At 39.8% G+C, this 17,403-nt stretch overlaps 1 protein-coding gene across 1 annotated transcript in view; it reads right to left on the bottom strand.

The window, feature by feature from the left end:
- Positions 1 to 2,700, bottom strand: part of kcnd1 (potassium voltage-gated channel, Shal-related subfamily, member 1) — a 33,452-nt gene extending 30,752 nt beyond the window's left edge. The window contains exon 1 of the mRNA XM_030784773.1: positions 1,586 to 2,700. Within this exon, the coding sequence (XP_030640633.1) occupies positions 1,586 to 2,700 (1,115 nt within the window). The remainder of the gene's footprint in view (positions 1 to 1,585) is intronic.
- Positions 2,701 to 17,403: the final 14,703 nt, after the last annotated feature.

Genomic DNA, 17,403 nt, shown 5'->3' with positions numbered 1-17,403 from the left:
TTACCAGACATGTAGTTACCGACTGGAAATGACAACAGTTTTTTCTCTTTTTGCGTGACGCGCCGAATATGAATGAGACGCGTTAAGCTTATTTCGCAAAGATCGTCCCATTGTTGAAAAACGAAACGAATGAAATCAAATAAATCAGAATGAATTGTATTATAACATTCTACACACTGAGATTCCTGAGTGAAATACGTTCGATGACTAATGTGACATAAAGGTCCTACTGGTAGAACTAAAAGAGGAGATGGAAGCATTTCTGTGGACGGTAGCCATTAAGGCCTTGGACACATGCTGATTTGTGTTTAATGGATTGGGGGATTACTATCAACTCAAGGCAAGCAGAGCTGTTTCAGTAACGAAGGAGAACCTTAAGGTTGAAACCAGCGTTCCGTCTCTTAACCAGCAGTATAAAGGCGTACCGAATTCCACAAAAAATGATTCAGTAATAGCATGAGAAGTGTAAATAAACAAACAGCCACTGTTTTTGGGGTTTTTTTTTTAGTTAAACCACTGAATCCCAAAGCCATTTCAGTTTGGTTCAATAACAGGGATGGTTTTCTACAACCGGTTGTTTGATGCTCCTGCAATACACCTTTTTTCTTTTACCTTTTCCTGTTTAACCATGATGGCAGTGGTTCCAGTTTTTCAGTGCAGGTGCATTGCAATAAGTGCTGGGTACGAGCCCTTGGCTCGGAGTAAGGTTGGGATGGTGGATGTGAGCCCTGACCTTGCTTGAATCCAAAAAAAAAAAAAACCCTTCAGAGCACCATGGTTATTCCAACTTTGCCTGGGAGCTGAGACCATAGGACAGAGATGGGTTTGCAGAAGCAAATAGACAAGAATATGAGTTATGAGGTAGGTTAGGGTTGCTTTATGCAGTACATGGCTGCAGTACGTTAGCATTTTGAGGGGCTATACGAAAATTCTTCTTTCAAGTGGAGTCTAAAGACTTGTTTCTTTATTCTCGTCATCGGTTCTCATCATGTGACTCCACTGCAACTTTCCCACTTATCTGCCTTATGGATTCTCTAAACTTGCATACATTTGACTTTTGTGATAAAATTGGACAGACAGATCACTGGAAAGGATGATACTTGAACCATAGAGAAATTCTCCTTATTGTAATTCTGTGCCTGGTGTGAGATATGACTATGCAGCTCTTTAAATCTTGCTTAAACTACCTTTCAATTGCTCAGTAAAGAGGGCACAACGACCTTTTAAAATTGAAATGACCTGAGGTAATACCTTCCTCACCTCTTATCTCATAATTCACTCTAAACCTTCTCAGAAACTTGAATTCTAGGATGTAGCGGAGCATATTTAAGAAATTAAGCTAGAAAATACTTTAAACACATAGGATATATATAAACAATCTTTGATGTGCCTTCTAAGGTTTTTTTCCAGACCTCCTATAATGCCACAGAATCACATGGTTTCCATAAAGGTTTTACCATCGTGGTTCAGATCATGGAAACTTTCAGTGTGAAAATGAATGTTTTAGTCATGTGAAATAAGTGTTCATTGGCATGAAGCAATTTTTTTTTAATCGTAAGTCAAATAAAGTAACAGAAAAACTCACCCCAGTGTTGTCATGGTTACAATGGTGTACCAGAAGGCAGCAGGAATGCTGGTGAAGTTGGTGCCTTTGGTGCCTTTCTCAGCATAGAACATGACGGTAGCAAAGATAATGATGGCCATGGTAAGGGAGAAGAGAAGGAAACCCAATTCTGAAGCACAGCTCTTGAGGGTGTATCCCAGGATACGCAAACCCTGTGAATGGCGAGAGAACTTGAAGATGCGAAAGACGCGGAAGACCCTCAGCGTGACGAAAGCTCCGCTCACATCCTCGTTTTCGGGCATGACAAGGCCGATGTAGTACGGCATGATGGCCACGACATCGATTACACTCATCACGGAGCGCATGAATTTACAACGGCTCGGTGCGGCAAAGAGCCTCATCAGGTACTCGAAAGTGAAGATGAGCACACAGGCTGTGTCCATACAAAAGAAAGCCAGTGAGTACTTCTCACCACACGGGAGGTCCTTTTTGCTCCCCTTGGGTGGTCGGCAAGGAACCGTTTCCACAATGTTGGCAATAACTGACACAGCGATAAAGAAACCGGTGACATAGTAGAAAACAAGAGCCATAGTGCTCGTATGGGGATTCTCAAAGGCTCTCCACAACCTCTCCCGGGAGGTGCTGTTTGGCGGTAAAGGAGTGTCCGTGGCCATTTCGGCCTCTGTGTCCTCCGCGAGGCGTTCCTGGTTCTCCTTCTTTCGGTCACGGTATTCTTCCATGCAGCAGTCCCCAATGATCTCTGGCACGATGCCGAAGAACGCCAGCTCCTCGTCAAAGGCTTGGATGCACTCATGCCGAGGGTAGTGCAGCTTGCCCGTGCGGTAGAAGTTGAGTATGTGGCGGAACATCTCCGGATCCCTGTCAAAGAAATATTCCTGAGTGTCCTCATTGTAGAAGAATTCCTTCTCGGAGCTGCCCAGCAAGGTGTCGGGATAGCGGTCCAATGTGTTCTTCCATGTCTGGAAGCGAAGTCCACTGACATTTACAAATAACATTTCGTCACTTCGAGTCTTTTTGTCCACAGGGGGCTTGGGCATATTTTGTTTGGCCAGAGGCAGCCAGCCAACTGCAGCTGCCCGGGCAAAGGGCAGCCATGTTGCTACTCCAGCAGCCATTTTTTGTTACTTGTTACTGGAACAAATTAACAAAAACAAAATGAGGGCCCTTAGGAGTTTTTTTTTTTTTTTTTTATGAGCCTTTTCGAATCAAGAAGAAAAGGAATGGCGCTCGTAAACTAATCATCCGAGCTGTGGGCCTCAGCAACTCGAATGGTTAGCTTTGTTTTGACTGATGAGGATTTGAGTATTTCCGCTTTTTTTTGTCCATTTATTTTATGAGGAAAGGATCATTTGAGGTGAGCATAAAGATGAGGGTGTTTTCATTTTTCAGAGAAAGAGGTCACAAAAAGTCACTTGAGGTTTCTGTACAAATGTCAAGCCATTAGCACGAGGCAATTTTCGTGCATTAGAAAGAAAACAAGCTTCAACAAAAAGAAAAAAAAAAATTAAAAATAAAACTAAAATGTCCCATATGAAAATGTCCCTTGTAAATTTACACAAATTTGTAAGATTCACAAATAACAGCTGTCCTGTTTAACGATGGAATGCTGTTTCTTCGTAAGGTTCATAAAGGCATTCCAGACAACAAATGGTTAACGCCCCTGGTCATTGCTCGCTGGCTTTGCTTACAGAAGACTGGTATGTTGCAGCACCGTGGCGTTTCAAATTCTTATTAAATTGTGATGATGGCCTCTGAAGTTGCAAGATAGACAAAATTCCCTCAATCGGTTTCAGCCTCTCTCCAGCTTTGTATGGCTCTCCAGCTTTGATTGTACAAGTGTCTCTTTCTCTCACTCTCTCTATGTCTCTCTCCCACTCTTCACTCAGCCATAAGTGTCTACTCAGTATCTTTCTTGGTTGATAGGGCTTGTGAATGAAGATCTTTGGATCATGGGCGTCTCTTTTCTTATATGGTAGTTTCTTTATAAGCCTGTCAAGACAACACACACACACACACAAAAAAAAAAAAACTTAGATACCATACAGTTCTGACTTCTGAAGGCTACGTGAGCCATTCTCAAAGAGTCCAGACAGCGTGCGTCACAGTCTGTCTTAGAAAATGAACTCCAAAGCGTGATTACCATACACATCACACAACAGCAAGTTTAAATTCTCCAGGGGGGTGTTAATTACCAATAATTCAAAACTCAGAAAAGCAGTTTCAAAAATGGGCTCAAGTCTGACGTTCAAGTTTACCATTCCCTGAATAGAATGTATAGGTCATAAACACCATAACACAGAGATATTATATGTTATCAATATACATATTAAAACATCACTGAGGCTGTTCAGTATTTATGACAAAATGGACTTTCCCGTAAAAAGAGAACATAACAGACCATGTAATCAATCATATTTCCAAGTTTGTGATGATTCCTAATTGCTCCATAAGCAAATTATCTGACCACAAGAAAGCCTGACATAATGTGTGTAAACCCCATTTCTACATTGCTGTAGCACACAACAACGACAGACAAGTCATCTACAGTCTAAACTGAGTACAGGTGACCCAGCCCTGTTTCATTACAGTGCATTCACAACATGCTCTCCCAATCAAAAATCAATAGCACATTATTCCACACTTCCTGCATCGCCGAACAGATCACGACAAATACGAAAGAGATCCGGCAGTAAAAAAAAAAAGAAAGAAACGTTCAAAATACCACAGTCGCAACTTGATTAAATTTACATACAGTCATATACAGCATTCACATTGTATTTCTCTAGTGCTACTTTTTTCTTTTCTTTCTTTCTTTTCAATGCACAGGTTGTTGTTATGAGGCACAAAGCACTCCTCGGTCATTTGAAAGGAAAAACTAAAAAAAAAGCTTGCCTGTATTTCATAAAAGGAATTTTCGACACACATGCTCTCTCTACCTTTTAAAATCTAGAAACCATTTCAAAATCGAATCTGGCAAACTGAGAAGGGTAGGTATAGAGTCATATCAATCAGTAATGAACTTATGTCTGTTAGCAGCATGCTCTGTACTCAAACAATCTTACGGATTTTTTTTTCTTTTTTTTTTTTTTTTATGAGTAATGCTCTATTTATATCTCAATAAAGATCATAGTTACCTCCCATCAGGGCTGAAGAGGAAGTAGATGAAGGGTCCGGTGTGACAAAGAAGCGGAATGATGAGAGGGAAAGAAGAAGTGAAAAACGAACAGGTAAGATGAAGCCCCTCTGCAGCAGTCTTAGCATATCGTGTACGGGGTTGGTGAAGAAGAGAACGCAATGCTTTAGCCCCAACCTCTCTCCACTCTCTCCATCGCAAGCTCTGCTCCGCGCTCGCTCTCCCTCTCTCCCTCTCTCTCTTTCTCTCTCTCTCTCTCTCTCTCTCTCATTTGCTTGCTCAACCCCCCCACCCTCTCCCTTGTTCGCTCACGCTCTCTCTCTCTCTCTCTCTCTCTCTCTCTCTCCTACACACCACTCTCTGTCTCTTATACATACACATACAATTTAAGGTTTCCTGTCTCACAGAAATGCATTATGTCCTACAATGGGTCAAAAAGAAAACTGTTATCTTTTTATACAGAATGGAATTATTCCAGTCATGGTGCAGAGATAAGGGTCAAGTTCTATGTGGAGTTTGTCTAAAACATACATCTTTTAAAAGATGGTAGACACATTTTGTGTCTGTGTGTGTGTGTGTGTGTGTGTGTGTGTGTGTTTGTGGAATACTACCAGAGCCCCTACGTGTATCAAACAGTGGTGTCACTTTTGGAAGGCAGCTTGTAAACCGAAAATAAACACTTAGCTTGAAGTTGCTCGAAAAACCGACCCGCCTAAAATTCCTTTGATTACACGAAATGATAATCCTTCGTAGAGACAACAAGCTGAAACGTGAGAGGAGGTTTAAGACGATCATTTGCTTGGGGAAACATTTGGCGAAGGTATACATTCACAAGATGTGCTTTACTCCCGGCACTGAATAATTCATGCCAACAAAAGCTGAATTCAGCAGTCTGACACTCATTCATTTGTCATTTAGAACCGCTGTGGACTACTGTACAGGCTTTTGTGGCGATGGAGAGAAAGATGGTCCAAAGTTATTAGAGTCCCAAAGCGGCCTGTTGAGAGGCACCATACGTCAATTACTCATGTGCAGTTTTGCTGTCAATATTAAAATACCAATTTAAAGTGAGCGCGAGACATCACACACATCCATTCCATACTATCCTCTGTGTATGAGAGAGACAATGAAATACAAACATCAACCCCCTCCCCAATCTAGAACTGATTAGTTTTCAAATTTCACTTTTTTTTTTTTTTTTTTTTTTACATTGACATTCATACCAGTATAAATGCATACCTTTCTTTGCTGCTGGCCTGCATAACGGCATCTGGTAAATGGTTAAGGTTACTGTGCCAACGGTATAAGAATAAAATGATATAAATAAACAAATAAATAATACATCTCAAGCCAGAATTAAAACTGCGTAACATACCACACTGTCACAGAGCCTGTGTCTGAATCTGAAGACATTGTGATTTCTTAGCAGAAATGCTATCACTTCTGTGAAAATCCAACATTTTGCTCCAGGAAAAACAACCGTAAGTTTTGCGCATGGAGAAAGTATGGATCACCTATGGAATATCATGATTCAATCCAGGGGAGGATAAACAAGAACTGCTGAAGGAAGAGCAGCAGTCTGAAAATGACAAATCAATTGATTTCTGCTTTCCTTGACTGAACAACTTCACTGCATGAGTGTACATAAGGAGAAACCACTAGTATAAAGTCCACAGATGTCGACTGGATTTAAAATGTCAAATCATTGTTTCATAATTACAGCGTAACGAAGGCAAATGAAAACGAACAAAAAAAAAAAAAGTAAGCTGGTCTTCCGTACTGAAGAAAGATTATGTAAAGCGGTATTTTGATTACAAGTAGCACTGCAACATTCTAATTGGTGACATCTCGATAGCGCTGTTTCCATTTGTTGAATGAAACAAAGAATGAACTGAGGCCTTTCATAAAAGTACGGAGCAGAAGAGAAAGCATTTCATCAGCTGCCTTTCAGTCTGTATGAATCTATCAATAATTCACAGCCATTTTTTTTTTTTGAAGAGATCAAGTGCTGAGACAAAGCAAAACGATGGAAAAGTATTGGAGGAACGGAAAAAGGAGAGCAGAACAAAAAAACGGAAAAAAAACCAAGAATGGACAAGAAAAAAAAAATAACAGGTTGATGAAAGAGGAGATCTGAAGCCTGTTTAAACCCCTACTCTCCAAAAAGGCAGAGTTTTGAGGTGAATGTTGCTGTGAATTAGCGAGCCCTGTTGACCTGTTTTGGGGGAGATCGCATCATCTGTTTTTGGTGTGTCTTGCTGTGTTTCTCTTCATTCTCTTGGGATTGTTATTGTGGGTCCTGTGACGAATACACAAACTCACAGTCTAACTTACAGTCTCTAACTAACAAACACACATATACACACACACACACACACACACAAAATATGTGAAACATATTCACACAAATATACAGTTAACAGCAAACTAACTAATATTCTGTATTGTGAGAGATTGAGAGATGAATAGTTGCCAACAATAGTGCCCTGAATTTTAGCTTGTGGCAAGACCCAGTGTTAGTTTCATGTTTAATTTATCGGTATCTTTCTATGAATGATTTAGAGAGAGGTGTAAAAAGCCCTTTGGTGGCTCCTACCACTTCCCTTGCAAGCCTCAAGACTGGAATTCATCAGCAAATGAGCATTGAGATGCCATTCACAGACTCTTATGGACCACTGACCATTAAGTCACACCACATTGGCATGGCAGTCATTTACCAGAGGAAATGCATGCCAGGGCGCTTAAATGTGCCAACACCTGGTCCCAAAAGTTCAGCTCCATTCTGGGAGCCACAGAATTCTGGTAAGTCATAAATCATGTCCAGATCTGCTTAGTGCAGTATACCAAACAGACACAAACCATTCTAATACACCAGTTATCATTATAATGAAGTCAAAGCATCAATGTTATATTGCATGGTGCATTTCATCATGTAAAAATCTAATACAACCCAGACATTGTTATCTTAAGAAACATTTTAAAAAGACGCAAACTAGATTTAATTAAACACAGTATAACAAAATTGAATTATTAATGTTTATTTCTTCTTCTTATTATTATTATTATTTCTTGCTATAGGACAAGCAAAATGGCATTGCCTGGACAATAATTATTATGTTGGCAATACTCTTCTGCATGCTTTACAACAACATACATAAACTTTTCAACTGCAACCTTGTATAAAAGTTTGAGGTCAATTTCCATATGTACATTTTATCAAATCAAACCAGCTTTTGAGACTGTGTACGTGCAACAATAAAGCTAAGACCGCAGCTTATGTAAGTCATAATAAATGAACTATGAAAGCACCAACATAAAAAGGGTAAAATTCAGCCACAAAGTCATGAGTTAAAAGCCCTGAATATGGAATGGGAAGTGTGCTTGAAATTGCATTTGACAGCACTCTTAAAATTCAAAGCACAACCACCCAAATCTAGTCATCCTTTGGGAGGACCACCAGCAAAACACTGGTCCCATTTATACAGCAACTGTGAAGTTGTATTCCCGGCTTTCATGATACACTGCCTTAGCTGTATAAAAAATATGATTGTTTTCCGTGTCTATCTCAGTTAGAGGACTAAAAATCAGGGTGTATGGAACAAAACTTCACAGCTTTGAAAGGTCTGCTAAGTTCAGCCAGCAAATAAAGTTGTGTTGAAGCGTCTAAAAAAAAAAACCGTTGGTGTATTTCCAAAATGAAAAGAAAAGAAGGAAAAATAAATAACAGTGAGTGAAACAAAGTAAGATTGTCAGTGTATTTTAACTTTATGAGCAGCACTAGGGGAGATTAAGACATTCTGTATCTTCTTGTCTTTCAAAGAGAGACAGGTGTCTCTCAGCTAGCCTTTCAACACTGACTGAACATATTAATCACAGTTAAAAATCAAGCTTTACTGCAGTCACCAAAAATGTGACTTAGCATTCGCTTGTATATTTACGGCAAAGTTAAAAAGAAAAAAAAAAAAAAGCCATTTGTCTTCATTTATCTTCATATGGGAAACTGCTCCTCCTCTCATATTTGAATTTAAGTCAGAAGTAATTTGTTAGATTTTTTTTCTTTCTCTCATCTCAAACATCTTCATTAGCATACTATAGGATGGATCTTCCAAAAAAAGAACTATTGTTTACATAACAAATAGCTAGCGTGGCCCCCCCTGCTGTGGTAGGAGCTCTCCGGCAGAACTGATTTGTAAGCCTTAAATAGTCAGCACCTAATTAACAATTTAGGGCACCTTTCTTCGCTACTGTATTCAACCCTATGGGAACTGCGGAGAACCGACAGAAATACGGTGTTTCTATGCACCAAGCCTGAGATGACCAAGCTTTCTTACGACGACAGATTTTTTCCCTCAACATCAAACGACTGTCAGTTTCTGACGTATTTAAACACGGTTTCACAGTCACTGAATTTGTCAGACTTAACGCTAAAAAAAAAAGATACCCATTATTTTATGAGAGACAGAAAAACACTGCGGCTATTAGATGTAACAACAGGCCTGTCATAAAACCCTTATGTGTGAGAGAGCACTGTTGAGAACAGGTCGTTGGCATAGCGCTGCTGCAGTAAAAGAGCAGTGACGTGCAGTATGAATGAACTGCCGGAGCATGAAGCTTGGAATTTCCTGGGAGACGGTGCCAGGAGACACATCCATGGGCATGTCTAATTCCTAACTCCCCGGAGAGCCACTTCATCAGAAAGGTCAGCAGTCTCCATTAGCCACACCAGTCAAGAAGCGGGTTCACCTGTCACGGTCTTCTTTCACACAAGAAGATATCATCTTTACACAGACGGCCTCCTTAATTAAAACAATTCCTTGGTTCCAACATCCAAAAAAGTGAACCCAAATTTAATTATAGCGCCGCTCAATGAAGGGAATGAGATTTCCCTTCATGCTGGATATTGAGCAATAACATCTCTCTCTCACAGTCTGAAATCTTGGAAAGAAATGAAGTCTTTTTGTGAAGAGGAACTGAAAAAAAAAGAAAAAAAGCCTAGACTCTGTACGCTAAAAATGTGATGATGAGTATGACTTAGTTTCAATAACCCATCTCAGACACACACGTGATGTGAAAGGACAAACAGACATAAGACAGCCAGAGTAAAAATGAGAGTTTTAGAGGCATTTACAGACCTTGGGAAAGATACCAGAACATTGAGTACATTATATATCAGTGTCCTGAGAACAGAACTACAGTATGTCCAGCGTCTTTGAAGTTCCCAGAAGGTCTTAAGTTTTTTTTTTTTTCTTTTTTTTTTTGTAGAGTTATGAGGTGCCTAGAAGGTTAGAATTTGATAAAGTTCCAGAACCTTTTACTTTTAAGTGATAGAACTCTCCAAGACCATTCTGCGTATAGCATTTTGATAAATTGTTTTAATGACTCTTTCTCTGCGCTAGTTTTGTCAGAATCTGCTTGATGTCCTCAGAACATTTCTTGGTAGCTGTGGCTATAGCTTGTCATTATTACAGTAAGACTAAGACCATTTGTGTTCTCGGTAAAGAAGGTCAGAAGATAAGTGGAGAAGGCCATAGAAATACGATGAGGGAAGGAAAATACATTTAAATACTTCAAATGTGATTCTGACACAAATCTGGCCTTTAAAACGGCATAGTATTCTTCTTTTGATGGAGGACTCTCCAGGACAACATTAAGAGGCATGAAACCTCTGCCTCAGGGGATGTATGTTTTCCTAAAATGACTACTTGTAATGACAGGAGAGAACATCCACACTATTACAAAGGCTACACTGGAAAAAAAAAACCCCTACAGTATAACACAGATTGAGAATGCAATAAAAAAAGGCAAAGGGTTATAACTGCCAGCTACAAATTTTGGTGCAAAGGGTTCTGCTCTTCTGGTTTGTAACTAGATTGTTATAGATTTTTGGTGTAAAAATTCTCTTTTGGTCATGGAGTACTTGGCTTACAAAAAGATGGGATGGGGGGGGGGGTTCAGTATGTTTGGTAAACAAACCCGAGTAGCAGTAGCTAAGAGTCTTTGACAGTATCATATCTACTGTTGATGCAAGACCAAGGAAAACTGTTGCACAAATCTACTCAGAAAAAATGAACATAAGATATGATTAGCAAAGATAAACAGACCAGATAGAGTTTAAATGTGAAGTAAGTGATGAACAAAAATAACATACACACTTCATTTATTGTAATCTACTCTCATTCCACTTGTAATACATGTGTAATGCATTCCATTCTGTTAGTAGAACCGTAATGAACAACAACACGTACCTGTATCTTCTGCTGTGTTGTCTGTTTAGTATGGACCTTTCAGCGTGTAATGGATGTTGGACATTAGATGTATGCTCTCCATTTCACCTGCATCGAAATGGACTTGTTTCACTGTTTTAAGTAAACACAATTGCTCTCTCAATGGTCTTTCTTTGGTGTAGGTGTGAGTCAGCGCACGTCAATGAGACTGGGTTTTTTTTTTTTTTTTTCTGCGCTTGAGTCCTAATGGATCGTTCTCTCCCCTATTATTGTGTATTGGCAGAGCGAGGAAAGCGGAAATCTGATTATTTCTAAATGAAAAAGGGGGGAAAAAAAATCACTAAATCTCCTATTCCTTCCTCACCCCAAGAAGTTTTTCCCATCAGCAGACTAGGGGCTGTCTCCACGTGCCTCATCGACTTGATTAGATTTCAATTAAGTGTCTCTTGCCCACCCAGCCCCCCCTCCTCCCCCCCACTGCTAAATTCAGGGACATGCTAGAGAAGTAGAGGACTCCTGCTCTGTAGGGGATACACAGAGGATGGAAAAGAAGTGAGAGAACAGGAAAGACTGAGAGAGAGAGAGGGAAGACAAGAGGACACATTATTTATTCATGATGCCTTCGTAATGATTTCTATTATCAGATAGATTGCCTTCTGTTAATGGCCACTCTCTTTTATTCTCATCTATATTTCTTTTCAGTCGTTTTTATGCACCAGCACAGGGTATCGGTTCACAGTTGGTGGGAGTGGAATGGACGCATTCCTGTGCCCACTGCGACAGAATCCCTGAATGATTAGAGACTTATTATAGCCTAGTTTTTTTGGGTTGTCTCTGATTCTTCAGTGATCTTCTGTCCCGTGGGGTAGTTCGTATTGACGACGGGAGCTCTTTCATAACCTGTCCCTATTGACAAATGTAAATAGTTCAACAATTTCTCATGCATTTTTAATCTTTGATAATGGCAGAGGCCGTGTCTTAATAGAAACGCTGGGAGCATGATGTGTAGTTACCAGCAGAATGCTGACATGCTACATGTAAAGTCTGTGAGAGCGAAGCATTGCTGAGGAGGCCGCTGTTGGATGTGTTTGATGTTTTTTCAAATGTGCTGCACAGAGATTGAAAAAAAAAAAAAAAATAGAAACTGAAAAAAAAGAAAGAAACTGAAAATATAAAGTTGGATAACAACCTTGGACAACTTCTCAAAGTGTCACTGCATCTCAGTTAACCCTACAAAAAAAAAAACGGATAATGAAAACCTGATCTTCGTAGACTACATTCCATTGTCTGTGAGGAAAACATACTTCAAATCTTTCATGTCATTTTATTTTTAGAGGACTAACACTTGAAAGTTGAAGAAAACAAATGCAGTATTTACAGTTATACCTTCAAAAGTCATGTAATTTTTATGAGTTTCAGACTCCATCTGCTAGCCTTAAACGCCTCTGTAAGTATGAAGCTAATTTAACCATAAGACATTGTGCAGTGGGGAGCACACAGGACCAATTACTTGATTGTTTGTGACAACTGCTTATAGAATGCTTGAGTTGTTCATGGACCTTACATGAAAAACTGAGGAGTGCAAATTTTTAAAACAGGTCAATGGACTTCAAAATCATTCCCATTTAAGGAGAACATGAGTAATGCCATCTATGAGACGTCTCTCAAGATGTCTTTAACCCATTTCTGCCGCCGGACTGAAAAAGTAAAATCACGAAATGGAACGCCGATTGAATTTGTTTGCGCTTGTTGTAAGCTGATGAAATTTAGAGTCACGCAACTCTGTGGTTTATGGCTATGTATCGTACGTATGCCTCTTGTGTGTCAACCCTTATAGTGCACAGCTCTCAATTAAAAATTCATCTAATTCTTATGTTATTTTTGCTACAGGACTTGTTTATAACCTGGATGAATTTCTTTGTTTGTTTTTTTTTCATTTTAGTTTTTCAGCTTCTAATTACAATGTTATTTTTTTTTTCTTTTTTCTTTTTTTTCAAAATTTCACATATTTTGCTAAGGAAATTTTGTATTTTATTCAGGAACTGGACCGATGTTAAAGAAATTTGAACATTTGAATCAGCACACATACAGACACACATACCACCACTGGAGTGTATACAGCGCAGGAGAATTCAATGTAATTCAGAGCATTTTAATGATCTGTAACCTCTTTAGTGTATAACACCTTTTTAATTTCCCCTTCTGAAACATTCTTGCTCTGCCTAGTTTGACCTTTTCACAACATCAATGAAGCTCCAGTGATAACCAAACTGCGGAATTTCCAGTATGAGCACAGCTGTGTTAAGAATGAAGTCTAATCCTGTTTGAATATGTCATTGAGTTGGGAGGTACATTATGTATCAGACTCTATGACTGTGTACAGTTTAGTAATCTGAGATGCACCTCAGATGGCTGGGCACTGATTTGTCTCTGACATGTCCTTTATATGCGTGCCAGTGAGGTTTATCCTGTCTGTGTAAAATCCCGCCCGGTCTTTTTCACTCCAATTACCTATGCTTTTCTCTCCATCTGTCTGGCACTCAACACCATTTCACTTATCGCCTGCCTGAAGTCTGAAGCCCTACGTCATCGCGAGACTGCTTCAGACATCATTATCCAGCTGCGGTGTCAAGTCGTTGGCTTATCTCTTTCATATATCTGTTGCATACATCTGTATCAGTGACTTTTTACATACCATTTTTTGACTTTCTCTGTTCAAGGGGTTACTGTTGTCAGTTTGGTCCAGATCTGGTCCAAATCAAAATAATCTTCATTCAAAGACAATGACGCTCTGCCACCTCATCTACAGCTCTGATCTCTGTATCTCTTTCATTATCATGTCTGGAGCAGGCATGTCAACCTTTCTTAAGCCTGAGGTAAACAATGGATAATGGATGAAGCTAGATATGTGCTGGTGGCATCACTGAGCTGGAATTTAATCTCCCAGCACTGCTGTCTGCCACTGCAGACAGGTTTAGTGTTCATTCAGTCCGCCACTTGCCGCATTGTCAAACCAAACAAAAGTATCCAATGGATGGACTTCATAAATACCTGCACAAACAAAAGCTAGATGCATGGGGACACATCTCCACACAGACAAGAGACATAACCAGTTTTTCATTACGATCGTAGTTTATTTAAAAAAAAAATGTGTTATCAAAAGTACAGCATGCAATGATCATCCCTCATACTGTGTGTACCTGTTAAGATGGGGGGAAAAAAAATCAATACAAATAAGAAAAATGGTCACCAAATATCCATGGAACTGAACTGCTATGATAAGTTTTTAAAAGCTTAATATATCTTTCCCTGTACTTTTGTTGCCAAGTTCAGCATGGGTGTTTTAAGGCTTTTATTCCAAAAGCCTTAACACCCCCCCCCCCCGCCCCCCTTTCACTCCTCCAATATCCAATCAGCAGAAAGATCAGATGTTTGCTTCACTGTTCTCTTCAAATATTGCAACAGAGTAGCACTGTCTGTTCTTCATTCATTTATTGCCCATGGGGCATTCATTTTCAAACAACAGAAGGATAGAGCACAGAATGTCTGCTAATCCGCGGTCACGTCGCTCTCTCCTCTCAGAATCCGCATCTCTTTTTTGAAATATTAGCATTATAACCATATCAGTGTGAGTGTGTTTAAGTGTGCTGTGTTACACTAGTGTTTTCAAAAGCTTTTCATCCTAACCAAAAAAAAAAAAAAAACCCCATCTAAACAGACCTCTGGAACTACTGACCACCACTCTGAAATAAATCCAATCTGGCAAAGTCTGAAGGTTTGGGAAACTGCAGAGACTCCCGGTAGTGAATTTAATAGACTGAAACTAGCCGTATAAGCCCTGCTTGACTATATCATAAGGTAGAGGTTTACAAGCATGGGGCAGATAATGAATTGAATGAGATGAGGAGCTCATGCAGAGAGTAGTAAGCAGGGGTACTCCTGCAACAGGGAAACTGAACACTGAGATAAATGAATCTTCCCAGGAGAACCATAAAACAGTTGTCGTTATGGTATAAACGTCACGGTTTACCAGTCAGACGGAAGACCGGTGATGTGTCAGGATTTTACGTCAACTGCCCGTCCATCTCCACAGTGAAAGTCTCACCTGAGTGTTTGGGCTGTTCGTGCAACAGAGCTCAATTGTCGGGTAAATCCTCAAAACAAACAGATTATCTCGGTCCCCACTTAGAGGACGATGATCACAGGTTTGAAATTACATCCGACATAATGCCGCAGTTTGCGGTTCATTTACAGTGCGGTAGAGGCTTGACAGGACAGTAAATACATCTATGGGGAAACTGCAGAAGTACAGAAACACGGGATAGAGAAAGAAAAAGCATGGCGAAGTCCAAAGCAAGCCAAATGGGGAAGCTTGAGAATTGGGGGGGGGGGGGGTTTAAACAGTGCTACAAAGTGGTCTTTAAGGACACCAGCCAGAACGCCGGTAGCATTTCATTTACGGAAAGCTGACATCCGTTCACGCGATTCTGAGAATTCTGAGGCCAAAAGCTAAGCAACTACATGATTGCTTACAATCTAAAAAACCCCCTCCATCAAAAAAGTAAAGAGGATTAGTTCAACGTTACAAAATTCTAAAATTCTAATCCGCCACCTCCGCTCATGCATACCTTTTGCATGGACACAAAAAAGTATGTGTCCTCTATGAAGCGCAATCTTCATGTTGTTCATCTGTCAGCGAAATGGTTTTCCAATACATGTGGAGATGAAAATTAAATACGATTACGGAACAGCTTTGTCAGAACCCTAGGCACAATGATTCATAAAGCAAGCTGTTGGGTCATATATAGGGCATGAACCACAGAAACATGACAAATGTTTTTTATGTCTTCAGCTGAACTCATAAAAAAAGGGGACGTTTGAGCTTTGAACCATAGACATAAAACACATACTGGCTAACATTCAATCTGTCACCATGACATTTAAGCAAAGAAGCTTAATTTAACAGCTCAAACGTTTATGCCCTCTAATTGTTCTTCCGGCTGCGAATGAAAAGTCTCAATACTAATAGTTATCTTCTACCGAGGAACGCGTCTGCATATCAAATAATTCAGGGTTGGGGCTTTTCATTCTGTCACCTCATGCCCAAACCACAGTGGTTCACGCCGCACAAAAAGGAAAGAGGTTTCAAGACAAAAAAATAATTGACTTTTTCCCTTTTTACGGTCCAGATAAATGGCTGCCCAGGACTGCATTTAAAGCTGAAGACTTTCATTCTCAATTAGGAAGCTCCCACATTTTCCCTGCCAAAACCTCCCACAGCAGCTGAGCCTAAAGCTACAGAGACGCACAGGGCACAAGGAGCTCAAGAGCCTCAAAAAAAAAAAAAAAAAAAAGAAGCTGAAAACACATTTCATTTCACAGACACTCAAATGGAGAGAATCAATATAACCTTCATAGCACCTCGTACAGCCACTGTGGGATCGCATAGATAAAGATGGAGGATATTGTCTGGTGGCTGGCAAAAATGGCTCAGCTATGAAAAGGGACTTAGTCAAAATTTGGCCTTACGGTTCGTGTATCAACCATATCCTGCTTACGTAGGAAGGAAGAGCAGCTGATTTACAAAAAAGAAAAGAAAAGGAAAAAAAGAAAGAAAGAAAGAATGTATATCTAAGCATTTGTTACCCATGCAGTGTTGTAATGTTTCAGTGTTTGCTTGTATTCTGGTGAAATGTAAATAGAAAAATTAATATGTGATGTGCATAGCATATGAGGCTACTCTGTGAAAGTGCTTTAAATGCTAAACCTTTATGTTTGTCTAAAGTCTGAAGACTGAGTTAAATGAGAGAATGATAAGTGAGCAGTGATTATCTGTCTAGACTTGTGACAGTTCAGTGCAAACAACTGAATTATGATTCACAGAAATGAATAGGACACTCTCGAAGATTCGTTTTCTTTTTCTGTTCTTTTCTTTCTTTCTTTAAGACATTTAGCCTGGCAAAGATGCTTATTTAAACCTCATAGAGGGGGTTTGGCTGCAGAAAACTGTAAGCAACCACAGTGTAGTGTATCTTATATTGAAGGAAATAGAATAATGTAACCTCGTGTATTTTAATACTTTAATGGGAGCACAGAGACACTGATGCAGATGGGCCTCTCGTACAGATGTCCTATGTTGTTCACCGACTTTCCGTCTGCTTAGAAAAAAATTCTATTTATAGACAGCTGTAAAGAGGAAAAGTGCTAAATTTTTAAACTCTGGGACTCAAGTCTCCATTTCCAAGCACCCCGTGTCTCCGGCTTGACCAGGGAAGGGCGAGAGCAACTTTGCATCTCCCATGTTTAAAATGGAACACGGTTGCGTCACATTCATGTGGAAAAGTACCAAACCCCGTTGAAGTTCATAAAAAATGTGCATAATTTTGCCGACAGTATGCAAACAACTTACAAGTGGTTTTCTTAATCCCACTGTAAAACCAACTACAATTCGGGTTTCCCAG

Source organism: Chanos chanos, chromosome 9 (genome assembly GCF_902362185.1).
Source record: "Chanos chanos chromosome 9, fChaCha1.1, whole genome shotgun sequence".
Lineage (NCBI taxonomy): Eukaryota > Metazoa > Chordata > Actinopteri > Gonorynchiformes > Chanidae > Chanos > Chanos chanos.
This window is presented reverse-complemented; position numbering and strand designations above follow the sequence as displayed.